Source organism: Juglans microcarpa x Juglans regia, chromosome 5S (genome assembly GCF_004785595.1).
Source record: "Juglans microcarpa x Juglans regia isolate MS1-56 chromosome 5S, Jm3101_v1.0, whole genome shotgun sequence".
NCBI lineage: Eukaryota > Viridiplantae > Streptophyta > Magnoliopsida > Fagales > Juglandaceae > Juglans > Juglans microcarpa x Juglans regia.
The window spans coordinates 30,121,480-30,147,959 of NC_054603.1; the positions used below are offsets into that span (position 1 = coordinate 30,121,480).

General features: G+C 33.2%; 3 protein-coding genes across 11 annotated transcripts; 1 reads left to right on the forward strand and 2 right to left on the reverse strand.

Annotated features, from left to right (window-relative positions):
- Positions 1-3,348: 3,348 nt before the first annotated feature.
- On the reverse strand, positions 3,349-5,103 carry LOC121267702 (lactosylceramide 4-alpha-galactosyltransferase-like). The gene has a single exon (XM_041171705.1). It carries the CDS (start codon positions 4,820-4,822, stop codon positions 3,509-3,511), a length of 1,314 nt encoding a protein of 437 aa, XP_041027639.1. The 5' UTR covers positions 4,823-5,103; the 3' UTR covers positions 3,349-3,508.
- Positions 5,104-13,711: 8,608 nt separating this feature from the next.
- On the reverse strand, positions 13,712-17,567 carry LOC121267706 (protein yippee-like). Of its 3 annotated transcripts, none has more exons than XM_041171717.1 (6): positions 17,348-17,566; positions 16,984-17,131; positions 16,005-16,048; positions 14,251-14,359; positions 14,083-14,138; positions 13,712-14,012 (listed from the first exon to the last, which is right to left on the reverse strand). In XM_041171717.1, exons 2-6 carry the CDS (start codon positions 17,077-17,079, stop codon positions 13,928-13,930), a joined length of 390 nt encoding a protein of 129 aa, XP_041027651.1. In that variant the 5' UTR covers positions 17,080-17,131; positions 17,348-17,566; the 3' UTR covers positions 13,712-13,927. The 3 variants fall into 3 exon arrangements, with proteins under 3 accessions (XP_041027651.1, XP_041027652.1, XP_041027654.1); XM_041171718.1 differs by lacking the exon at positions 17,348-17,566 and adding an exon at positions 17,244-17,262 and having other exon boundaries at positions 16,984-17,130; XM_041171720.1 differs by lacking the exon at positions 13,712-14,012 and having other exon boundaries at positions 14,079-14,138; positions 16,984-17,130; positions 17,348-17,567.
- A 5,080-nt stretch (positions 17,568-22,647) lies between these two features.
- On the forward strand, positions 22,648-26,334 carry LOC121267704 (high mobility group B protein 1-like). Of its 7 annotated transcripts, none has more exons than XM_041171711.1 (8): positions 22,648-22,886; positions 23,887-23,974; positions 24,193-24,315; positions 24,418-24,475; positions 24,556-24,600; positions 25,090-25,170; positions 25,273-25,332; positions 26,088-26,334. In XM_041171711.1, the coding sequence occupies exons 2-8, from the start codon at positions 23,907-23,909 to the stop codon at positions 26,124-26,126; spliced, it is 474 nt and encodes a 157-aa protein (XP_041027645.1). In that variant the 5' UTR covers positions 22,648-22,886; positions 23,887-23,906; the 3' UTR covers positions 26,127-26,334. The 7 variants fall into 7 exon arrangements, with proteins under 7 accessions (XP_041027645.1, XP_041027649.1, XP_041027646.1 ...); XM_041171715.1 differs by having other exon boundaries at positions 22,684-22,886; positions 24,144-24,315; positions 26,085-26,334; XM_041171712.1 differs by having other exon boundaries at positions 22,689-22,886; positions 23,882-23,974.
- The last annotated feature ends 146 nt before the right edge of the window (positions 26,335-26,480 follow it).

Genomic DNA, 26,480 nt, shown 5'->3' on the forward strand with positions numbered 1-26,480 from the left:
GTTAGCACTGCTATTTACCTGATAAATCGAGGGCCATCATTCCCATGAGAGTGCGGATTGCCTGAAGAAGCTTGGAGCGAAAAAGAGGTTAAACTTTCTCATATAAAAATCTTTGGTTGTGTTTCTTATGTTTATGCTGACTCTGATGCTCGTAGCAAGTTTGAGACAAAGTCAAAAAAATGTTATTTTATTGGCTATAGAGATGAGACATTTGGATATCATTTTTGGGATGAGCAGAGTCGGAAAATGATCAGGAGCAAGAACGTGATATTTAATGAGAAAGTTATGTATAAGAACAAGTCCAGTACAGTAGCTAATACAACTTTCTTTCTCATTTTCAAAAATCTAATAAATACTTAACTCAAACTATTTCACTATTATTCTAATCTCATCTCATTTTCTAAATATCCCGGGCGTTGGTGTTCTGGTTAGGAAGTCTCTGGCGTGATTAATGAGTAAGAAAATTCTCAGTTTCTATTTTCTATTGAAACACGCGTTCCTTAATTACCTGATACAACATTAATTTTAGCTTCTCCGTAAAGATACCTTCAATTATTATGTATCCATGGACTTGACTATCCTAAATGTTTGGTTCTTCGATTACTATACTAACAAATTACATAAAGGGCAAAAAAAAAAAATTGAAATACTATAGCGGAAAGAATGAAATTGTTGTAAAATTTTGAAGTTTTATATTTATGGATATGAACTTTCGAAATTATTTCAAACTTTATGGTCATTTAATATGGGATTGGATAACACAAGTAAGCAATTAGAACATTTATCTTTTAAAATTGTAAGATTTTGAAACATTTGGCTTAACATGGAACTACTTTCAAGAAGAGTAGCAAATTGTCAATGCCTCATTTTTTTTTTTTTTTTAACATCTTTTAATGAATGATTGTGGCTGGTTTGGATTCAGAGATGAGATGAGATGAAATGTTTTAGATGAAAGATGAAAGTTAAAAAAAAAATATTATTAAAATATTATTTTTTAATATTAATATTATTTTAAGATTTGAAAATTTTGAATTGAGATTTGAAAAAGTTGAATTGTTTATTATATTTTATGTGAAAATTTAAAAAAATTATAATGATGAGATGAGATGAAACGCTTTCTAAATCCAAACGGTCGGCCTGAAACATCAATGTCTTTTTTATTTTTTGAAAATGCTAAGATATACTATCATAATAACCTATTTGAAATTTTGAAGAAAAATATTGAGTTGCTACCACCACCAACCATCTGATCTCTCTGGATGCCCTTTGTGAGATGGATTGACTACTCGCACGAGGTGGTTTTGCAAGAAGCTGTGAGAATCACAACCTAACTAGGGTGGCCAGTCACCCATGGGAGGTGGCCCAGCCCTCATCTAAGCTTAAGGCATATTGGACCACCATTAGAGAGGTAGATGACCACCTCTTCATCTTTTGCTAGTTTTCTGCTCATCTTTCTCTCTTCTCAAATCCCACCTACACTCATTTCCATGAACACCCCAAACCATTTATGATCGTGATCGTTTAGATCAGTCGACACAACACCTCAACGATCTACATGCATGACCACTACCCTTCGAATCTACTCTCTCTCCAATCTATTCAGAAAATGCAACAATGTGAGACAAGGATTCCAAATTATTTGTTTCGATTGGAATTTTACAAGGCATGTCTCAAAACAAGTTTTAACTCTTCATTTCATTGAAAAATCACATGTGGTGACAATTTCTTGGCCCCATGCCAAGGAACATATATGGGACTCACCCATTTTAATTGACCATTTCCATTTTGTGTTTTATTGTTTTTTGCTTTGTATTAACATGTTTGAGATTTGAGTACTGTTACATCTGCAAAGAAATCACACAAAAATAACTATACAAATTGATGTGATTTCATCTAATCCGTTAAATCTATTTTACATAAAAATAATTTTATAATCTGACAAATCACATCAAATCACGTCAGATTGTGAGATTACTTCTGTGAAATTCCTTTGTAACTAGAGTATTCCTCTTGGAGTTTTTGTACTTTCCTTTTATTCAATATAACTTTGATATTCCCCATAAAAATAAAATAGTATGGGTGATTTGTTGACTTTCGTGTAAAGGATCCGATTTATTTGGCACTAATTAAAGATATATTCTTTTCAAACATTATAGTGCAAGGGTTTGGAACATTTGGCTCTCAGAATTGCAGTGCAGTCCTTGGATAATCAGTCTTTTTTTAGTGAGAAAATTACTCTTCTGAAAAGGATTTGTTGCAAGAAAATGTTTCTCTTGGCCGGCTTTCACCGTTTTCTATGGGGATCGTTTTAGCCGTCCTAGTTCCTTCCCGGCACCGCTTCCTCTGTTGTTCAGCTACGTATTCATAAAAAGGACTGCTACTTGAACAGCTCATGTATTTCAAACGTATAACAAAATCCTTTTAGACTATGTCGATATCAGAGATAACGGAAGAAAAGGATGAAGAGGCCTCTCCTTTCATTGACAGAGGCGCTCAAAAGGAAAGAATCAGGCGGATTTTGGAGCACCAGAAATCTTTGTATTGGAGTTCATCATCTTCTTCTTCTTCTTCTTCGTCCTCGTCTTCTTCAGCTTCTTGTTCTTCGTTCTCTTCATCCCGGAAAAGTAGCAGCTTGTTAGATTTGATGAAAGGAGGAAACACATCTTTGAGGAGATTATTTGACATGGAGCATACCAGTTTGGCAAAGTGTTTTGAGGAGTACAGCGGCTCCCCTATAATAAAGCCTATACCTTTGTGGGTCAGCGATTCAGATTATGAAGCTCCTGATCCATGGGCATCCATCAAGCAGTTTGGAGCCATCCATTATCCTGGAACTGATGCTCAATCTAAGCTTGCTTCAGAAGGAAGCTTCAAGGATAAAGAATTTGGCTTTGGGAATAGGAAGGTCAAACATAGCAACCGCAAATTGAGAAGAAAAAAGTCATTTAAGAGATTGCCTGGATTTGGGTTTTGGAGATGCAGAGGATTTAGATTCGGGTTGAAATTGAGACGGCTTAGGATTCTGATATGTGGTAGGATTTTCTGATATTAGTGATCTGCAGACTTTGTAAATCAAATTTTGAACAACTTGTAAGACAAAAATCCATGTGTATGTGTGAGTTAGAATAGGGGAGGATGGGGGATTAAATCTGGTTTGGATTGGGAGATGAGTTGAGATCTCACTACTATTCATTACTATTAACAAATCTCAACTCACGAATTTCACTACTATTTACAAACTATCTCAATTTATCTCATCTCATTTCTGAATCCAAACGAGTAAATCGATTTTCAAGAAATCTCGAATCAAACCATTTGTATGTACTTCAACACAAGAAATCTCAAATGGGTTTTTCCTATATGATATTTACTATCAAATAATCATTAACAAAAACGTCAAAAGGACATCACAAAGAATGAACAAAACAAAATAAAAAATACATGCCAGCAAAGAAGATGCTCGCTCCTATTGATTTCCCATCTCACAATTATTGAGGAAGAGTAAAAACTAAACAGAACTATTTTCCTTGTTACAAATGACACAGTGATCTGAGATTAATCTTCCAAGGACACTTCCCTGTTCGATTGTTAATCTGCTTGTTTGCTTGTTCCATAGGTGTACTCCATAAGTCTCCCTAGTTAGCTGAAGCAGCTTGGCTTTTACCCATCTCAAATCATTCTGGTTTTTTGGCTTTTGAAAAAACCTTCTTATCCTAATCCAATCTGTAGGATAGAAGGCCATAGGGGGCAAGACGCTGAAATTATAACCAGGTCTCTTTCTTACTCTCTCAACCACCCTGGAAACCAAATAGGGACCATTGTGACCCCATTTATTCCCATCAAAAGTGTATGCAAATTCCTCCATGAATTTGAGCAGTAATGGATGATTGATATCAAACACCAAAATCGCATTATTCAACCTTGTCCATTTCCCAGACTCCACGTCAATGCTCTGTGCTCCAATTGAGTTCTTCAACCCAGTAAAAGGTTTTATAACAATGAAATCGGTGTCCAAGTAGACACCTCCATACTTGAACAAAACTGCAAGTCTCAACAAATTAGATAGATTCTGAGCTAGTGAGATCTCACCAGGGTCTTTTTTCCCACTCATAATCCCATCAAACCAAGTTTTAGCTGGGGTCCCCTTGAACAGAAATGCCAGGTCCGGTGTCACAGCTTTCACTTTCAATCCCCGGTCGAGAAGTGGTTTCAGAATCATGTGCCCTCGTGCTGAGTCCATGCTTCTTGACAGGATCATCAAACACCCACGTGGGTGGACCTTGAAAAGGCTCTCCATAGCCAAGAACTCTCTTTCTCCAAACCACTTTGCTGGTGCAATCCATGTCATGAAGAACTGAGCCTCGCAGGTGTCACGGTTGAAGAACTCCAGGACCCGACCATGAAACCTTCGAGTGAAGTTGTTTGACTTGAAAATCTCAAACTTTGGTATGTTTTTCCGCAACCACTCAATCCTTTCCTGTTCTGAGACATTGAAGGGAGGAACAGGAAAATGATCCTTATCATCGTCAACTCGATGATCATCACCCTCTTCTTGAATGGAACGTAATTTTATGGGATTGATAGTACTTGATTTTAATATTGCTCCTTGATCAGCTCCTTCATGAGTCCCTAGCTCCCCTTCAATTTGCTTATGATCAGTATAAAACGCAACAGACTTGTGGGATATCTCAGAGACGATACAGACTGTGTAGATGATAAAGATCAACACAGCGAGCGTGATGATAGAGAAGAATCGGGATTTGGCACCGCTAAGGATGAACACCTGGTAATCAAACATCTTTCTTGAGAATTTCTTGACCATTGTGTGACAGTTTCAAGCTGCAACAAGCTAATTACGTGGAGAAACATACCGCCAAAAGAATTTTCATGGTAGTCAGAACAAGTTAGATGTTGACATTAAAGAAGAAAAACATACGTGTCTACAAAGCCCCAGAGGATGGTTATGAGGATATTGATCTTTCTAGGTAATGTTGTCGAAGCTGATTTGCAAGCAGGTCTTGGGTCCAAATTAAACGTTTACTTTGAAACTACATAAACGTCCTCTTTTTTCCCTCCTTGTATAGTCAAAACTGGACGATTCAATATTAGATAGCCGCCGGTGGCATGAAGAATATTGCTGACCTATACACACACATGAAGACATTAATTAAAAGGCTTGAAATATCTAACGTAAAAAAAAATAATATTAGGTATAGTTATAAAGTGTATGAATATCGCGAGATCGTTTTGAAAAAGAATTAGATATATTATTAAAATTTAATTTTTTTTTATATGAATATTATATTTATTTATTTTTTTCAAATATACTATGCAATATTTGTACACTTCATAATTACAAATATTATTTTTCTAATAAACGTATTTTAATACTTTAATTATTAATTGACTAGCTAGTCAGCAGGCTTTTTTCCTTACAATTTCCGCGTTTATTTCTGTGATTCAAACACTTCAGTCATGTTATTTGATCGTACGTAGGTTGCACGACCAAAGTCTTAATTATATGTGAAGTTTAAAAAATATATAAATATATTATTGAAAGATTTAAGTTACGTTTGAACTTATACTCGAAAAGTATTAATTAATCAGTAGTTCTAATTGTAAAATGCAAGAAATTTTTTTATTTTAAATAGATTAATAATTCTATTTAAAAGTTTTTATACTACACATAATTTACGTGACATAATTTAATCTAAAAATTAAATTTTGGATAACGATGGAGTGTCGGACAATTTTAATATTTAATTAGCTAGTTAGGAGCTACGTACAAAATGATCATATCATATATAGTTTTGAAAAAGTAGTTTGGTGATCATGTTAATGTTGTCTGTCCGTTGATTGACCACATATTTTGTTGATACTGAGTAATTGACAAAGTAGAAATAGGATGTAAATGGAAATTAATATCTTATTATTTCCTTATTTGCTTTTCACATAAGAATCTTTGGAACAAGGGCAAATTGCCAAATGCTCCCAATTAAGCACGGAAAGAGAAAAGGCCAAAAGGCCGGAAAGGTCTATTTCCTTTGATGTTACAACATTCTTATTGGTTTGATCAATGTTAAAAGATAGTTAAAATTTAGATAATCTGTATCAAAAAGATTCAATATTGAATTAGACATCTCTAAAACAATTTAGATTTCAGCTACAGTGCTTCATCAAATATAGCTAACTACAATTATTTTATCAAACATTAAAATATTAGTTTCTCACTCCAAGTAAACAAATTAAATTAATTAGAATATAATTAACATTTAACATTTAGAATATAATTATTATTAACATTTAATAATACTTTTTTTAATATTAATTTAATTAGAATATACTTATTATTAACATTTAATTGATAGAATTACAAAATGTGATAAAAATACATTAAATTAATTAATTATTAAAGTAATAATATTTTATTATTATATAGAGAGTAAATGGATAATCCAATATAGGGGATTGAATTTAAATAGAATAGATAAATATAAATTCATGTGATAATAACTAAAATTTAAAGATACATTTGATCAATCCAATAAAAATGCTCTTAACTATATATAAATGAAGTATGGACCATAATGTTTTTCTTATCATCTTATCTTTCTTGTACATGACAGAGCCACGTACGCATGATGATCTGTCATTGAAAATCTTTAAAAATACTTATTATTAATTGTGAAATATCTATTTGTTTTAATTTGACTTCCTACTTGCTGAAGTAAAATCCTGACTTCGAACTCAATATTATGTAAAATTATCATCTATTTTAAAATTAATAAAAAATAGAAATTTAATTATCTATGTTATATCGTTAACCTAAATCAATAAATATCACTTTAGATACAACAAAATAAACGGCGGATTACCCACCTATTCCACAATGTAGTATAGATAATTGGTTAGAGATAGGTTAATAAGAGAAGTGTTACAACAACAAAAAAAATTTATAAAAAAATAATCTCATAAAATGATATGATTTTATGTGATTCTTTAGATATTATTTATAATAAAAATAATTTTATAATCTGATAAAATATATTAAATTACATCAATTTATGAAATTATTTTTATATAATCACATTAGATAGAGTATTTCTCTAATAATAATGCCTAAAAAGTAGTACTTGGTGGAGGATTAATATATATATATATATATATATATATATATATATATATATATAGTTGAGAGCTAAATGCTCTCCTTTTTTTTTTTTTTTCTTTTTGTTTTTGGTTTAGCATTAATATGTAACAGTTTGACTTTGGCCATGCACTTTGGCAGGAAGAAAGTATTTTCCATCTCTATCCCTTTATTGCTCTTTATGCATGTCGTACTGAGTGTACTCGTGATCGACGTTAAAATGCGTTGAGAATGGAAACAAATCGTAAATAAAAATTAGTGACGGAAATATAGTTTTTAATTATATTTATTGATGTAATATATTTTTTAAAAAAAAATTATCATTTAAATACTAACCTATTTCCTTAGAAGGGAACATCCTAGCTATTAATCTTATTAACAATAAGATTAATATTTTATTAGGCGGCGTGATTTCATGGCAGCAAATGTACGGTACGCCCATGATCTTTCAGTTCATTGGGTTTTTTGTATGGGCCTCCATCGGTATTGTTGAGCCCGGAGTTAAAAAGACATTTTCATACATAATTAATTAAAATGTGTCGCATTAATAAATATAATTAAAAATAAAAATTGTGTAAAATAGAAAATAACATAACTACTTTAGTTAACAGTAATGGCTTGCCAATTCCTCGTCGTTTCCTCAATGTTCTTAATTTGGTCCCCCAACATAACTTTGAAATTTAGGAAAAGTTTTCATTTTGCGTACTAAATCGCATACTAATATTAAATATAAGATATTTATTTAATGAAACAATACGAATTAAAGATGAAAATAATTTTTATAAGACAGACGACTTTATTCTTCTCTCAAAACAAAATGCATCCTCCAATTAAACACGTGCAAATACCCAGCAAATTATATAGGTTTATTATTACTCATGTTCTTATCAGATCTTATCTTCGTCGTGCCTCCTAAACTCATGATCAGAAAATTACCATTACTCGTTGGACGGTGCTATGGTTTATTTTATTTTTCGATAAGGCCATTTGGTTTATTTTATTTTATTTTTTTCATACATATTTTTATTATCTTTAAAAATTTTAAATAAAGTTTACAACAACATTAAAAAAAATATTTTCTTAATTATTAATTAGTAAGAAAATTACTAATGAGGATTATTAATGTAAGCTAAGTCTTTGAATATATATCCATCCACGTACGTGACTTGTAACATTACAAATTTCTTAATTAATTCAAGATTTGAATTTTGAGACAGCTGACAGCAGCATGACAGACTCGACTGTTTTCTCGCTTTCACAGTGAATAGCGTCACCCTCACATGATGTACTTCCTGCTACCAGCAACTTGTGATAATGTCATGATCATTTTTTAATACTTTATACATTGAAAGTAATTCTCATGCCGATTTCTTGCCAATCACTACATTCCAGGGAACGATTATAGTTAATTCCCTTTTCAAAACACAAAAGTCTTGGGTACTTGTACAGTCTTGGTTAATTTATTTAACAAATTGATGATGACACGGCTGCAAATCTTTGAGAAGTTTGCATCGAAGTAGCTGTCATCAATTGAGAAGTACTTTAACTACTTTAAACGCAGAGACCACAAGCACCTCGTTGCTTTCTTTTGAAAAATATGGGTAACATGTGCTTGACATTAACTCTCGCTTGGATAATAAAATGAAATAAAATGATTTGGGATAAAAATTAAATAAAATATTATTTTTATTTTAAAATTTTAAAAGTTAAATATTTATTATATTTTATGTAAAAATTTGATAAAATTATAATAATGAGATGAACTCCTTTTTATATCCAAACGGAGCCTTAAATAAGTACAATTTTATAAAATTTAATTTATAAATTGACGTGACTTAGCTTGCATTTAGATGTTAAGTTGAGTTGAGATAAGTTTTGTTCTTTATAAATAGTATTGAGTTAGGATGGTAGAGTAAGTTTTGTTGAGTCTACCTAAGATGAGTTTATATATGTTTGGATGTTAAGATGAGTTTAAATGTATTTATAGGAAGGTGAAAAAGGTTGTGGATTCCGTGTGTAGGGGTGTAATCGGTCCGATTTGGTTTAGTTTTAGACAAAATTTGGGATCAAACTGGTATGCATCGGTTTTGCATTTTCAAGAACCGATTCCGCACCTGTTACCTCCATAAACCGATACTTTCAGTTTTACCGGTTCCGATCCGGTTTGTTCCGATTTTCGATTTGAATAATATACTATATTATATAATATATATTATAGTATATAATACTATAGTGATATAAAATTTTAAATTTTAATATTATATTAATTAGTAATTTAGCATATAATATAAAATTATTTTATATATAATTATATATTATATATAAAAATTATAATATATATATATGAACCAGTCTGGTTCGGTCCAATCTGATTTATCGGTTCACCGGTTTTTCTTTTTACATCCCTACCTGCGCATAAAGAGGTCTTTAGTTGAAAAAAGTTGTGGGTCTATGTATAAAGAGATCTTGAATTGAGTGATATTTAGTGATTTGAAAGTTGTTTGTTTAGATATTGGGCTAGGCTTAAATTTAAACTCAACTTAGATAAGCTCAACTACCATGTTTCAAACGTAGCCTTAAGAGAAAGTCTATTCATAGTCCGGTCTACCTTTTTACACTCCACACAAAAATCCACCTGGCAAACCGGTTCGTGTTCAGCCTCTGGTCCAATTTGAAATTCATCTGTTCTCCCCGAAACTCATTTCCCTCTCTCGCAAATCCTGAATCAACTCCCTCTCTCACCTCATCTCCTGAATCAACTCCCTCTCTCACCTCTCCCTCCCTGAATCAACTCCCTCCCCGACACTCCTTCTCTTGCCTCTCCCTCCCTCAATCAACTTCTTCCTCTCTCAAGACCTTGACTACCACTACCATGAAGGCTACTCGACGGAGCTCGATATCCAAAGCCGCGACGACGGATTGAGCTCGACCTCCAGAAAAATACATATCTCAACCCCGAGAGAAGCTTCCTACCGCTGTTGGGTAATTTTTTCAAATGCCGTGTAATTTTTTGAGTGATTGTATCTCATTGTTATGGTGATTGTAATCTGAGCTATAGAAATATGTAGGGATATGGATTGATAATGTCACTTTGAGAAATGAATAACTAGTGTTTGTAAAAAAGATTCAAAGAAAATATTTTGCCCCAATACTCATGGTGCCCCTCAGTTTGGTACCCTGGATATATCTTATGTAGAAGGTATTTTTTGCCAATGTTGTTTGCCTAATGAATTTTGCATGGGGTCTACTTTCTCGAGCTACTTCCGTGCGTATGGACCACTTTATTTTGGTACTTATGTGATGGATCATTGTCAGCCTTTGAATCACTCTCTTTAGCAGTGTGTTTATTTTGTTAGAGTCTAATGATTGGAGATGCAATACATTCTTCTGTTTTTCTATGTTTAATGGTTTAGTTAGATATTATTTTGTGTATTATTACACTGATTTCTCTTTTGTAATTTCATACTATACTTTTTACTTTTGTGAATGTTAAGGACTAAACATATGCTAACGTGTCTTTTGTGAATGGTAAGGACTAAACATATGCTACTGCTTCTTCAGACTCGTAAATCAAGCGAAATAATAGCAAGATGCATTCTGCTGTTGGGCGAGCTTGTCTCCATGAATCTCATGTAGCTGAGTTTGTCTCCATGAGCTTGTCTGGTTGGACCATCCAGTAGTGAGTGATGATGCTCATTCAAGACAGCCTCCATGCGATCTCATTGTATATATGTCTTTTCATGGGTCACGCTTATTCCAAGTGCTAGGACTAATACCAAAACTGGAAAAAGGAAACTTACCAAAGTTGATAGACCACAATTCTTTGAATGAATTCAACTGTGAAGGTAAAGGTATGAAGTTGGGGATGCCTTTATCTCAACAAAGCTCACTCGAGCAGAAAAAAATGCACAAACATGATGAGAGAAGCAGTGACTCTTTAATCATGCCCATCTCCTTTTCATTCTCACTTAGAAATAGAAATTGACTTATTCAATCACTTGTGGTTATGGAGAATTTCAGATTACCAAGCAATAAAAACCTTGGATTTGCAGTGATCTTAAACAAGATTACTTACTTCCCATTATATGCATCTATGGTGACTGCTTTCTAGTATTTCGCTTATAATATGCAAGAAACTTTTTATCAGTAGCGTACTCCATACCAGGTTTTGGCTCTTTAACTTGTTCATCATCATTCGATACTTCATTAGTTTCCTCAGCCTCTGCCTCTTTATTTACGTCTGATGAAGTTTCTGAAAATGAAAATGTATGTTTCGTATTAAAATTTACAAAGCCGCTTTGGACCAATCGCGTTGTAGTTGGAGGAAAAACAGTCCACCAGTAAAAATGTGACATGTCAGCTTCTGAGGTTGTTTACATTAGAATTGATGCAGATGATTATTTCACATCCCCTTCCCTCCTTCCCCTCCCCGTTCAGAACTATCGAATTTTTTTTTTCCCAAGAACTCAAAAATCACTATAAAATCACTCCTCCAAGATCCCTCCGACAAGGAAATCAGCTATTTTTGTTGCCGTCGCTGCCAATAATGGTTTGATTTTTGCTCATTGTTTATCTCTTTTGTAGAGTCTCTTTTGCCAACAATCAGCTATTAGTTCTGCACTTTATTTCTCTTGTAGGCATCCCTTGATTTTTTTTCTTTTGTTTCTCTCTTTTCACTGGATGTAGAATCTCGATTTTTTTTTCCTCCAAATTTCCTCTTGCTTCACTCCTTCCTGTTACTTAATTCAATTGGCTTTTATGTGCAACCCAAATGGCACTCATATGTGCAATCCAATTGGCTTTTAATTCAATTCTCACTCTTACACAAGGCATTAAAAAAAAAAAGCACTAACAGCCACCCCAAGTTCCAAGTTCACAAACAGATTGAGAAATGAAACCTATAAAATATACTGTGATTTTGAGGCAATAGTAGACAAAAACAAAAAAAACAAAAGCAAAGAAAAATCCAAATTTTATCTTCTGTGATTTTCGGTGCTCGATTTTCTTTGCAAGAGTTGACACAGGATAAACCATCAAATGAGAGCCCCACGTAGAATCGAACAAGCACTGATTTGGAAGCGAGCTGAATGTCTATGTGAGTTGAAAGAAAAATATAAAAACGAGATTGTAATACATAAGACACACGAAAATGGCTTAAAGATTATAAAGCAGGAAAAAAAAAAGTAAGCCTGTGACGTTGAGTGTGGAGGTGAAGACTCGTGGATGCAAGCTGACGTTGACAGTAGGTCTGTAGTGGCTAGGTTCTCGTCAATAATCTCAAATGGTGGCAAACGTAAAGAGGCTGCTGGCGGAGGAAGAAGATGCTGGTGGTGGAAAGAAGTTGCTGCCTGTGGAGGAAGAACGTGAACGTGGGGTGGGATGGAGGCTTTTGGATATACTTTTAGGTTACTAAACACACGTTTAACATAAAAAAAAAAAAAAAAAAAAAAAAATGTCACGTCACGTTTTGTGTGGAGTATGAAAAGATAGGTACCTTCTAAAGGACTTGCTTTTAATAATTAAAAAAATGGCTTAAAATCAATTACCGGTGAGTCGGTGACAGATGTATGGACAAATTTTGAAAGCGTGTGAAGCAAGTCTTTTTTGAAAGAAAAAAAAAACATAGAAAATGAATACAAATCGATGCAAAGCACAAGAGCCACTACCTTTCACTTTGCCTATATATTTTATATTAATTTAAGCTTCAAATAATATTCCCTGCAACCAATAGTTAAATAAATTATAATTAGAAAGGAATAATAAATTCCTATCCCCATCCAACTATCAACATGCTTACGCACAACCCCCAGTAACCGTTGAGCATGCCGTTTAGATAAAATTCATGTATTTTATTTTTTATATTTATTTTTTCACATTTTTTTAATATTTTTAAACATTTTTAAAAAAATAAAAAAATATATTAATATACTAATAATTACTTTCTTAATTAATAAGTAAAAAAAAATTAAATATATAAATAATAAAAATGAGGAATCAAAATAAGAGTATAAAATAACATTATTTTTTTAATAAAAAACAGTGTGTATACGTAACAGTTCTCTCCCTCGTAGAAAGGGCTACGTACAAAGCCCGAGTCCAATCCAACTAGCAACTGTGATGACCACGATACATGTCAGGCCCAAGAAGAAGAAGAAAGTCTTAAGTGCTTTGAATCTAGAGATAAATTGAGATGATTTATGAATAGTAGAATAAAAATTGAATTATTTATTATATTTTATGTAAAAATTTAGAAAAATTGTTTTGAGATTTGAAAAAATTGAATTGTCTATTATATTTTGTATGAAAATTTGAAAAACTTGTAATGATAAGATGAGATGAGTTGAGATGGATTTTGAATTCAAACGATGCGTTAATGGGCCAGACAGGCAACATGCATAGCCAACCTCCCCAGTTTCACCAATCAACCAACTTGAAAATATGAGCAGAATGAGTTCCAGTGAGATGCTATACTGGGTTCAGGCTCCTAATTAGTAGTTTTCAAGAAAACTAGACATAGCACTCGGCAACAGTGCCACGTTATTAAATGCAAAACATGAACAAAAGTTCAATACTAACCAAAATTATAAATTATACAAATGGCATTGTTCTAATACTATCTGCCTTGTCAAAGAAAAAAAAAATACCATCTCCGAAACTCATCTAGGATGGTGAAGATACCAAATGTGAACCCAGATAGCAGACTCAGACAAGAACATAGGGTGCAGAGAATTTAAAACTAAAATCAGTAAAACAGTTAAATAACTTTCAAAACTTGATAATTCAGGCATCATCAGCATCGCTTCCACCAACTTGAGCTTCCTGACTTGACATGTAGTTGCTTCCATTAGGACCCAACACCTTAAACCTGCTCAACATTAGAAAATCAGGTCCCTTCAAAAGTTTTAGTTCAACATCAACAAACAATGATTGGTTACCTCTCGAGGATGAATTTCCCTTCCTTGTACTTCTGGCTTTCTTCATGTGCAGCTTCCTGAAAATAAGTAGCAAGATTTTAAAGAGAAACAATTGAAAAAAAGAAAGAAAACCGGAATAACAAGTGGAGAAAGGTTTTGCAAGCCACTAAGCATAAATTTAGATCTTACATATTTCCAACCCACAAGTGAGCCACATCCTACACAAAAAATGTCAACAACAGTGTGCAATCCAGTAATCATCAAACGCTCTTCTTTCTCTCCAACCGTGACATTCACACTGTCAAAGCAAAATGTTAATAGAAGTATTCATATGTAAAATAACTAGTATGAGCAATGTTGCAGTTGTTTGTACTGTGATGATGAGGTTGGTAGCACTATGGAGTTTATGCAAGTGATGATAAGTTTGGCCATCTACTATTTACACGCAGCATTAATTAATATGAAGAGAATGGTAAGAGGAATGGTAGAACTGTTGTACATCATTGTCTTGTCTACCCACAGGCAAGCTTTTTCAACTCATTCATAGGGTTTAAACACAGCACTCACCCTTCTTCTTCCTCGTTTCTTCTCCTTCTTTTTGATTTCTCACAGCGCCGCCCCCATCTTTCTCTCAATCTCTCTCTCTCACGGCGCGAGGCGCACGCAGCTGTCTCTCTCTTGATGTCTAACGGCGCAACTAGTCGCAGCCACCTCTGTCGCCATCTCTCTCTCTCTCGCTCTCTCTCTCTCTCTCTCTCAAATCGTACCTCGCGGCTCGTGGCATCATCTCTCTCAAATCGTAGCCACCTTCGTCGCCACCGAAGACTCCGACGAACCGACCGGAGTTACGCCGAGACTGATGCAGACGATTTTCTCCCCCTTCACCGGCCGGTTTTGGTCGAGATTCACACCATTTCAAGATGTCGGTGCAGTTTCAGTTTTGGACCGAAACCGAAACCGAACCTTCGGTTTTCACCCCTAAATACTTCGGGTGTATTGGGCTTTTTCATTTGTAGTTGTGTGTTGACTGGTAGTATGTAAGTAATTGCTGCCTAGTGTTTGTATCTAAGTATTGGACTCTGTATTTGATGTATGTATTAAGTTCTTAGATTATGCCCAAACTTGATGCTAACTTGTAAAATCTACTTCATTTTGGCCTTTGAGCAAATACTGACTGTAATATACACTAAACCATTTGTATTTATACACTAAATCATTTGTATTAACGTGTTTGGCCTTTGAGCATGTATTTGGTGTATCCTTTTCAATTTGCATGTGTTTTTTGTGTTACTATGCTATCTGATCCTGGGTTGCTTTTACCAATTGATTATATTGTGAATGGATTAAATTAGATGGTTCCTCCTGGACTTCATTTATGACCAGAGCTGGCATTGATGGTTTCTCCTACTTTTTGTCCATGGAGATTGTGTCCCTGCAAGTTTGCTCCTAAATAATAACAGAAAGTTAAACCCAACGAAGTTGGGTCCCAATAGTGTGTCGATGCTTTTTTTTTATTATTTAATGATTAAAGAAGTATTTTTTCAACTCATTCATAGGGACGAGGTCCTTTTGGCTACTTCATTGCCGACTGGGTTTTGCGGCATTTCTTTTCCCATATCAATTAGAGCATTGATTGATGAGAAAAAACACTTTGGAAATAGAATGACTGAGTAGAATATTTGGGAATAATTATCCATTCAAGCAGCCTCTCAGACCATACAGCCAGATTTTCATCAGAACCAATACAATATCAATAAATGGTTTGTACCATTTAGCAAATTTACTTATAAAAATCACTCAATGCATGTATAACTTTGATTGAAAATGTAGCGATATTCAATATTCAATAACAGTAGAATTGTTGCACAAAAGGAGATTCTACTTCGCACACTTGGATGTTTAATGCTAACTAGTAATAGATGTCAAAATTAAAGAACACTCACACTTTATCAAATAGATAAGCCTTGCCATGCCTGCAGTGGAAAGTCTGGGATACAGAAAACAAAAGAGTTAGAGCATTTGCAAGTTGTTAATTCTTTCAGATATGATAGGATTTGAAACATAATACTGAAGGAATGGAATACATACACCAAGTGTGAAGAAAGGATCAAGACTAATCAGAGAAGACATAATTAGAAGACAATAACTGGGTTAAAAAAACCCAGATCTTTGGTGGATAACAAAATTTGAAGAAAATTAAATAGCCTTTTAAAAAAGACTCATTTGCCTGTGCTTGACCTGAAGTTAGTGGCAAATAAAGATATCGACATATTCACCAAAACTGAACCCAGACCCCATGTTTCTGCATTTGCACCATGTATGACAGTAGTCACAATGGCTTTGCACAGCAAGATTCTAAATGGCATGCCCACCATAATTACAGATAGACCCTATTTACACAATGTCCTAGTGACTGAGATCCAGTATATATCACTTATAGGATAAGGTTAGAGGATCAATATTGAGCATTCTAATACCAATCTTCAGCCGCCCACTATCAACAGGCCGTTTGAGAGTAACAAAGTATGACATGGAAAGCACAATAAAGTAACTGGGTAAATCGCAATTCCTCACATATGAAAACACAATCCAATATTTTAAGGGGGGAAAGTAGAAGAGAAATAGAAACTCAACACCAGCACAAGCCTCCAAATTAATAAATTAAAGCTTCCCTCCCTTCTTTTGTTCCTTTTTTTTTTTTTTTTTTTTCTATTGTTCTTTAACAGAATATGGGGTAAAAGTTTTCCCTGCACAATCCATGTAATTCTTCATTGGGAATTACGCATAAAGTTTTTGATGAAATGAAGTCAGACATTAACAAAACACGACAATGCATCATTCGAAATTACGCCAGCATCCAGATCAAAAGTGCAAAAAGACCAAACGACCGGCTTCAGACATTACAGGGAAACAAAACAAAACCTTGGAAACAGTATTTTTTGAAAGGGCGAGGTGTGTTTTGCAGTACTTGCAGCTATAGAAGCTTCCTTCAAGAGTGATCACAAATAGCCTTCCCATATCTCTATTTCAGACCAGTCGCGTACACAATTAAAACGCTTTCCTGTTTTCCTTCAAAGCATCAGAAACCGATCTCCATGTTAGACAAAAGCATTAGACTAACAAAACCCATAAGATAAAAATTGACAAAAGTCGATGAAAATAAATGTAAAAGAACAGAGAACAACAATCAAATAGATGAGCAGTTCACATTGCAGACTTGTATATAACGCAGAGAAAGATGACTATGAAGAGAAAAGGCAAATTGGGTTTCAGTTTTGATCTCTACCAGGAGTTGCGAAGGGAGCACGAAAGCAATAGAACCGTAGAATTGAGACGAGGACGTGGGTCTATATCTATGCAATTTTATTTACACGGTAGTGTCCGAGTGAAATTGGGTTTCTCCCCTCCTCAAATTTAAGAAGGCCCGAATCCCGGTGATTGATGACACTTGCTTGCTTAAATACTGTTCCATACTTCTGTTTTCAGCCGAGCAAGATGAGTCATTATATTTTCAAATCAAATTGATATGCGTACTCTACCCTCGTGAATAGAATTTTTCTGAATAGAATTTTTCTGGGTCTTTTGTCTGAGTTCTAGAATTTATGACTGAAGAAAAATAAATACATAAAGTATGTTAAATAATAAAGTACGTTAAAATTTTCTTCATTGCATTCATTAAGAATGGTAGAAAATGGAAATATAAAATATTTTTTTTTATTTTCTTTAGTTCAACAGAAAAAATTAAAAAATTAATGAGTTTTCTATATAGATTGTGCATAAAATACTTCATTTATCATGTGCTTATAACTTAATAGTCTTTATTTTATCATGAGTTTTGCTACACAACCTCCACCACACTCTATACTCCACATCTTTTTAAATTTTTAATTTTTTTAATATTTTTTATAAATTTTTTTTGAGTTTATTCTTTTTAAATTATTTCAAATTTTCTATTCATTATTTATATAATAAATATTTGATAAAAGAAAAAATAATAAAAATTAAAAAAAAATATGGAGTGTGGAGTGTGAGGAAGTTGTGAAGATTATTACTTTTATCATACATGTGGCAAAAAAAAGTAGAAAATTGAGATTATATACATGAATTACATGTTTATTGAAACTATTAGACTTGTATATATCATATTTTTATCAAAACTAATAAATGAATTAATAATTTATACTCTATTTTTCATGATTTCAATGCTTGAATTTTTATGATTTTTAATATTTTTTATCAACATTAAAATAACCGACTCAAAATTGTCATGAGTCACCCGATTTGTTAAATTGGTTCTTATCCAATTTCGATTTTTCATGCCTCGTTTGTAGTCATATTGGAAGGGCTTTAATATCACTACAAAGGCTCGCAGGGTGCCACCCTAGGTTTGGGCCTAAACACCCCCCCTACCCAATAGGGCTTACGTCAATTCATTAAAGGTAGTGCCTACTCACTTATTCTGGAATCTTTAAGATATTCACTCATTTAAAACAAGTGGATAGTCCAAAGGAACCGGGATTCAAATTTTCAATAGTAGATGAGGCCATTAATCCAAGTGATCATAAGAATACAAATTCTCTATTTAAATGGGTTAGGTATGCTAATGAAACGCGAGAACATTTTGGCTCTAAGACTACTCATATTATTGCTGACTCAAGCATCGGAGGGTTCCATTTCCACCCCCCAAGCCCTCCTACTCTTTGGTTGCAGGAGCTCGGAAGTGTGTAGCAGTGAAACACTTCCTGAACACATATTATTTTATGTTACATCATTTAATTGATTTATATCACATCATGAAGAAAATAGTCATGAATAAGATTATTTTTAAATAATGATTAATGGGCTATATATATTATAAGCCTTATAATCATATTAACTTATGTTACATTTTGTATGATTGATTCATATCTCATCATGATCAAAAAATTCATGTATGAAATATCTTTTCATAATGATTAATGGATTAATCTACATTCAAACTTGTCGTGTGCTGTCCACTATATTACATTAGTAATTTTCAACAACAATTTAATCGTTTTCTTCTAGGCCAAGCATTGCAATTTGTTTTGGAAACTGACACTAAAATTACTGAACATCTTAATTGAAAATTATCAATAATTCTTAATTTAATTTCAATAAAAATTCTAAATTTCAAGAAATAACAAATAAATAAATTTTATTAATGTTTGTTAATTAATATGATTGTCAAGTGGAATGCTCCATAAAAGAATTCATTTATTTTGAGCTTTCTGTTTTTCCAATTCATGAGATTCACTCCGATCAATGACCATAGAGCCACTTTTTTAATCCCTTTAAAATTATTTAATTTTGGAGGAAAGTTAGTGAAATGTGTAGTATAATAAATAAGAACTCCCAACAAAAAAAAAACACGTATTTCTTGTTTGAGTAATTTTACATATAATCGTAAAGTGCATAAACACCACATAATCACTTTGAAAAATAGTGGAGTTCACTATTAAAAAATTAATTTTTTTCATGTAAGTCTTATATTTTATTCATATTTTTCAAAACGATTACGCAACAGTTATACAATTCACGATCATAAATATCTCTTCTCTTCTTTTATATTGCATGAACTCTCTTACGTACGTCAATCTCGTACAATCACCACCACCTCTTATTTTGGCTCCCATTTATCAAAATGGAAAGTTGTAATGATGAGGTGAGATGAGATAAGATGAGATGAGATGTTTCTTGAAAACAAACGAGGCCTTAGAGTTTACGTTCCTACATTAATCGGCAATAACAATAAAAATAACTATCATATTGTTATAGAAATATAAAATGACATTTTTATCAGGCAGATCATCCCATCTCACTACAATAAATACTTCTTTTTTTCTCGAGGGATTGTGGTGGCAAAAAACTTCCATTATGTGGGAAAAACTCTTTTCCCACAAATTTTAGTAATGGGATGCTTGTGGAATAAAATTGGTGACATAAAATATTTTTCTCCAAGAAAAACCCAACTTGTGAAAATAGTCTACATTTTTCCACAAGATTAGTCGTGAAAAAACAATTGTTTCACCATGGGAAATATGATAGCTTTTGGTAGTAAATCGTAAAAAAAAAAAAGTATTTCAACAAAACTGTTTCGTGGCAAATGATATTTCTTGCAAAATATGTCATAAAAAATACTTATTTATGAAGAAAAATTATTGCCGCAAATAATTACTTTTGGCAGAAAAAAAGGTGTTTTCTGCTGGTTACTAATCGCGGCAAATGTTTAAAGATTTCAAAAAAAAAAAATTGTAAAAGAAAGAAAATGATATTGAGAACAAACAAAATCGAAATAAATGGTCTAATCAAAGTTATATATATATATATATATATATATATATATTTATATATCAACCTAAAGATCCAAATTCACACTCATAACAATTTCAAAAAAAATATATAAAATTGTGTTAACATGTTCACAAAATAAACTTCAAACGAGAATCCTAGTGCTAGAAAAAGTTTAGTGCTATGGTACTAATGAGAATATTCAAATAGAAACACTTTATAAGAAAAACTACCACTTAGGAATAACAAGAAATCTTCTTTCCTTTCCTGCAATCAGATAATAAGGCACAAAAATTTATCCACATCAATCAAAACTAAAAAAAAAAAAATGAAAAGGCAAGACTAACCCAACTAAGAAGGCATAAATAAATGCAGTAACAAAGAGTAACTCACCTAAAAGTCATTTTTGTTATCGCAAAAAGTTGTTTTCCAACAAAGTTTTGCTTACCGGTCATAAGCGGCAAATGGATTTTTCTTTTTCCACGAATAGTTTTTGTGTCACTAGCTAACTATTTGCCACTAAAGAGGAGAAAATATTCAGGCCCAGCCCACCAAGTCACCACTAGGAGAAAAAAGGAAAGGGGGACAATGTTAGGAAGTATGGGAGCAGTGTTATGAGAAAATGAGAAATGGAGAGGTGGTCAGACATGTAAAGCGAACTTTTCTCACCACTACCGAGGTGCATGCGAGAAGAGGATCAAATAAAAAGCAAGTGGCCAAACGACGAAAGAAGGTTCAACTTCGAATTCATCTTTAACCTTCGACTTTGAATTCAAAGAAGGGGAGCTCCAACATGGGGTCTTCTCCAGCAAATATATGCAAGATCTCTATTGTACAATAAAAATCCAAAACTCTGATTTTGAATCTGGCTCCATTCCAACCCGCTTTGGCTCTGACAAAACGGAATTGGGGTCGGATTTCTTTTTTAATTTGTCAGTCGGAGTTCGGGGTCAGAGGTATCGCTAGCTCGACTCCAATTTGATCTGATCTGACTTTATGCTCCAACTCCGACTCCGACATTTTAAATAGACTAATGATAGTCTATTTATAAATACATATGTTATAACAATATGTATTTATCTATATATTTATCATATATACTAATATAGTTATATAACTAGAACTTTTATAGTTAAATTCAATAATATACTAGTATGAGCTAATTATTATAAAATAATATTCTTATACTATAATATAAATAGACTAATGATAGTCTAGTATATGTAAACATTATAGTAATACTACCATACATAATCAAGTATAGAAATAAGTTACACATTAGTATTTAAATAACTCTAAAGTTAATATGACATATACTAATTTACTAAATATAATAACATGTAATTAGATACTAAAAAGTCTAGTATATAATTAAATTAGAAATAAGTTAGACATTATTATAATAACATGTAATACTTATATATAATAACATAATATAATTAGACACTATAATATAAGTCTTGTATAGAAATAAATTAGATACTAGTATAAAAGTAACTAAGAAGTTTAGTATAATAAATTAATAACACATAAAACCAATTTAGTAAAGTACAATAACATGTAATTAGACACTAAAAATAATATATAATATTATAGTATGATAATATGTAATTAGACACTATATTACACTATAGTATAAGTCTACAACAAAAATAAGTTAAATATTAATATATAAATAAATTAACAGTGAATAATTTTGTTTTAGTTTTTAATTTTTTAAAAGCTGAATGTTCAAATCTGATTCCGCTCCAACTCCATTCTAACAAATCGGAGTTGGATCGAATCCTACACAAATGAGTTTGGATTTGGACTCATACAAAGTTAAAGTCGGATTTAAGAGAATTCAATTCCAACTAAATCCGTAATTGTAGTTTATATTTTTCGTAAAATAAAAAGAAATTCCGCTTCGGTGGAAAACTGTACGGACATGGGATTTTCGCGCGGAAACTCGAAAGTTGAAGGTGTCATCAAATCCCGAGCAGTTCGAGTTCGTACAGTTCTGGAAATAGCCACGTGTCAGCTGTTCTTACCAGACACAAATATCTCCCACGACGTCGCATTCCCCCGCATAAATATCACGCACCTTTGATCCTGAATTTTCGTAGAAATAACTTATTAATAAATAATAGTATTTTTTAATAATAAATTAAAGTTATATTATTAATAATTAAAAAACATATTACAAATTTAATTTATAGTTATAAATATCAATTTTTTTAATAAATAAATTATAATACAACGTATAAAATCATGACTCCGAACCTTTGCAACCGGTTTAATCGGTAAAACTACTTTCCTCAGTTGTGGTTGACACCCCTGACGACAAACTCTGAACAGAGGTTTACTGGCTAATTCGGTTGCTCTTGTTGAGAATTTCATACCTCTCGGTCGTACACCCTCTTTCCTTTCCTAGCGTTTTCCTGGCTTCTTGATACTTCCTTCACTTTGAGTTTTGATCTACCGTCTCGATCTGATTCGGTTTCTCTTCAAAGATTCGCCGCTCCCTTTCTTCAAAGGTAAAGTCGTTTTTCTAAATCTTTTTCCTTTCCTTTTTGTTCCTCTTTATACTATGTTTGGTCACTGAGAAAATTTTGAAACACGAGGAGTGACTTAAAATTTGCTGTCGCTGGTGAGTTACTTTAAAAATTAACTCATACTGAAAACAATAAACACTATTTTTTTTGGTGAATAAGCATGAGAAGATTATTAGAGAAAAGCACAACGTGATTTTTTGGGGCTTAGGAAAGAATCATACTCGGCCAAAAAGAAAGCATCAGTATTTTTGGTTGAATATCTATAACTCAGACTCTATTTGTACTTATAGTTCTTCCTCATCTTTTTGTATAATTTTTACGATTGAAACTTTCTCTGTAGTTGTGCTTTTATTTTGGGGCGGAATATATTATTCGAAATCTCTAATCATGTATCGGTGTTTGTGAGCTGGTTCTCTCCTGCGCGCGTGCGTCTGTTTTGGATTACTATTTATCAGTGTTATGCAGTAACTTCTCATACCAAACTGCTTTAGTGTTTCCCTTTTGGAGTTTTATTACCACATTCGAAGTTGGTGATGTATTTACATAGAAAAAAAGAATGAGGATTTAAGTTTTATTTATAAAGGAAGTGTAAGTTTAAACCAAATTGCTTATTTTGATTAGTTAGGTGAATACTTTATTAAGGATGGACGAGGATGTAACCCCCGGTCCCCAGTACATAGGAAGAGCAACCAAGTTGATTATGGTAGCAAAAAGTTAAAAACTATATTGGCACCGGGTGTCTGGGTGCTTTTGAATAAATTTTGTCGCTCACACTTGTGGACATGTTTCAATTTGCGTTATGAGGTTAATATCTGTGACTAGGTGTGGTACATTGACTATTATGGTCATAACACTGGTCTGGCTGCTTCAGCCAAGGTTTTACTTCTTTTCTCAACATTGATCGGCAGACTTTATTACTTCTGAAAATGGTATCACAGTTAACGATGTCTTGACTTGCTTTATTATGATGCAATTAGTACAGGAAATTGTAAGTTTGTAACGATGAAGAGTTCCAAGGGTAAGGGGGCTGCCAAGTACTCAAAGGAATCTTTGAAGCCCGTGGATGACAGGTTAGTTCTTCCGTTTTGCTTAAATTCTTCCTTTTCTAAAAAAGATTTTTAGGTTTATGATATACTCTAAAATATTACTTTAGATGATCTGTTTAGAGTATTTGTTTCCCTGCCAATCTGCTATGTATATCATATTTTCATTATCTGATTTCACATGCTTGATGTACAGTGATTACAGGAATATCGTAGTGATGTATCATGTATATTCAATTTTTCAGAAAGGTTGGGAAGCGAAAAGCTGCTACAAAGGCTGACAAGAGTAGCAGTCAAAAGAAGCAAAGAGATGCCAAGAAAGACCCCAATAAACCAAAACGGCCTCCTAGTGCTTTCTTTGTGTTTCTGTTCGTATTCTTCTTTGTTGCTTTCTCTAGTACATTTTAGTTGGTTTTTTTGGAGAAGGGACTTTCAAAATCAATCTGATAAATCTCATCTTAACGTAATAGTGAGGAGTTCAGGAAGGACTTCAAGAAAGAGCACCCTGATGTTAAAGCTGTGTCAGCTGTAAGTTATATAACAGAATTGCTCTGTTTCTGTCTTAAAAAAAGGCCAACTAATTCATTTGTTGTATGATTTAATTGAAGGTCGGAAAAGCTGGAGGACAGCGGTGGAAATCCATGTCTGATGCAGTAAGAACTCATGTTTTAATCGTATATGATACCGATATTGGGGGGTTATCCAGCCTCTGAAGTTTTCTTTGACTTAAAAATTGAACTTTCTGAAATGCTTATGCAAAATGTAAGGTTTTGTGAAACCATTTGTTTTTTAGCTGACATTGAAATTTTCCCAAAGTCATTGTGGATTGGCTGAATGACTATCACTTAACATATTCCTAAATGATCCATGGTTGTTTTTACCCCCTCAAACCCTTGACGGAGGTGGGTTTTGTAGTAAGTTTGAGAATAGGAGATGGATTTGAATGGATCTTGTTTTAGTCAAGGTCATTCCGCTATTGGCACATTGTCTTCTGTGGAAGGAGCCTTCTTGAGATAAAAACATTTGGTAATAGAGAGATGGTTCTTTTGTTGAACAACCTTCTGTGATCTTCATATTTTGGATTGGATTATATTCAAAGGAGCACCTGTTTTTCACTTAAGCTTTATTTCCTTGTTTGTAAGGAAAAAGCTCCATATGAGGCCAAGGCTGCAAAAAGGAAATCTGACTATGAGAAGCTTATGAAGGCTTATAACAAGAAACAGGTGGATATGTGATATCTCTTTCTTGTTTCCTATTGTTGGTACTTTGGAAGGTTTATTTGGTCGTGCTTTTCATCTTTATCAAAAAAATGTTTTTGTTCATAGGAGAGCACAGCAGATGAAGAGAATGAAGGGAATGATGAAGAGGATGAAGCTAGTGCAGAGGTAGTCCATTTCTTTTTCTTTTTTGTTTTGTTATCTGGCATGCTTTTTGGGTTTATTTATTTACAGTTTTTAATCATTTGAAAGCATTTTCATCGTTTTCTTTAACCCGTTACGATGAGTTAAATATTTCTTAGAACATAAGTTGGCTTCCTCTTTAAGTGTCTTAGGTTTGAATTGGCCTTCTATATGGTTCTCAAGACTCAAATTGCTCATCTGTAAGTCTTGAGTTTCAAATTATTTTTCTAAGTATTCAGGGCTATACATATTACCTGATTGTGAAGTGAAAGTACACCTAGCATGGGGAACAGAAAAACGTGGCCCAAAAAGAAAATTGGGACTATTATGGGAACGTAGCTTTAACTAGTTACGGAGCTAATGTAGAAAACTAAGCAAACGTTTGAATTACTTGAATTTATTCAGGCCTGGTGCCGTGCTTTAACTAGGAGAGCACATTATGCAATACATCTTTTCTTCTTTTATTTATCAATTGAAGTTTTCGGTAATGGGGGTTGCTCGAATGTTTTTAAAAAATTCTCAATATTTTTGGTGTGTCCATTAGTTTTCGGAAAAAACTTGCATTGAAGTGGTTTTCCCATCTACTTTTTCTCTGTTTTGGTGCAATTATCAGCATATCAGTCCAAAGGTCAAAATGTAAACTTTCTATGTCTTGTATCATTCATGCTGATTCTGGCATTGTTGCTCTACGAGTTCTGGTGTCAGTGCTTATAATTGCTGTGTTCTTTTTTTCACAGCAGGAGGAGGAAGAGGAGGAAGATGACGAAGACGAGGACTGAAATTCGATACATATTGACTTGGGCTTAATGGTTGATCCAGTGTGAAAGGATTGTGGATTTTGTGTTCATAGTTCATACTACTAGTTCAGTTATTTCTCTCTGAAATAGAAGTAACTTTTTGCGCAGCTGCAACTGCTGCATTAGTTTACTTGTCTAGCCAGCTGTAGCTTTTCAATCTTTCATTAGTTAAATTATGAGTGTTGGTTTATATGTGATGGCTAAAACTTAGTAGAAATGTTGTTCAGTCTGTATGTTCTTATCCTCAATTACACCTGTAATGTGACCCATTTACATTGAAGTGGTTGACCCTTTTAAGCCACATAAAATGTATCACATTAACAAGTGTGATTGAGA

Bases quoted from the DNA above. Each gene is read 5' to 3' on its own strand.
- LOC121267702 (XM_041171705.1), bottom strand. From the start codon at position 4,822: ATGGTCAAGAAATTCTCAAGAAAGATGTTTGATTACCAGGTGTTCATC.
- LOC121267704 (XM_041171710.1), top strand. From the start codon at position 23,907: ATGAAGAGTTCCAAGGGTAAGGGGGCTGCCAAGTACTCAAAGGAATCT. The intron at 23,975-24,192 runs GTTAGTTCTTCC...TCAATTTTTCAG, and splicing joins TTGAAGCCCGTGGATGACAG to AAAGGTTGGGAAGCGAAAAG. The intron at 24,476-24,555 runs GTAAGTTATATA...ATTTAATTGAAG, and splicing joins ATGTTAAAGCTGTGTCAGCT to GTCGGAAAAGCTGGAGGACA.
- LOC121267706 (XM_041171717.1), bottom strand. From the start codon at position 17,079: ATGGGAAGGCTATTTGTGATCACTCTTGAAGGAAGCTTCTATAGCTGC. The intron at 16,049-16,983 runs GTTTTGTTTTGT...TCTGTATCCCAG, and splicing joins CAAAAAATACTGTTTCCAAG to ACTTTCCACTGCAGGCATGG. The intron at 14,139-14,250 runs GTAAGATCTAAA...ACTTATTTTCAG, and splicing joins CACTTGTGGGTTGGAAATAT to GAAGCTGCACATGAAGAAAG.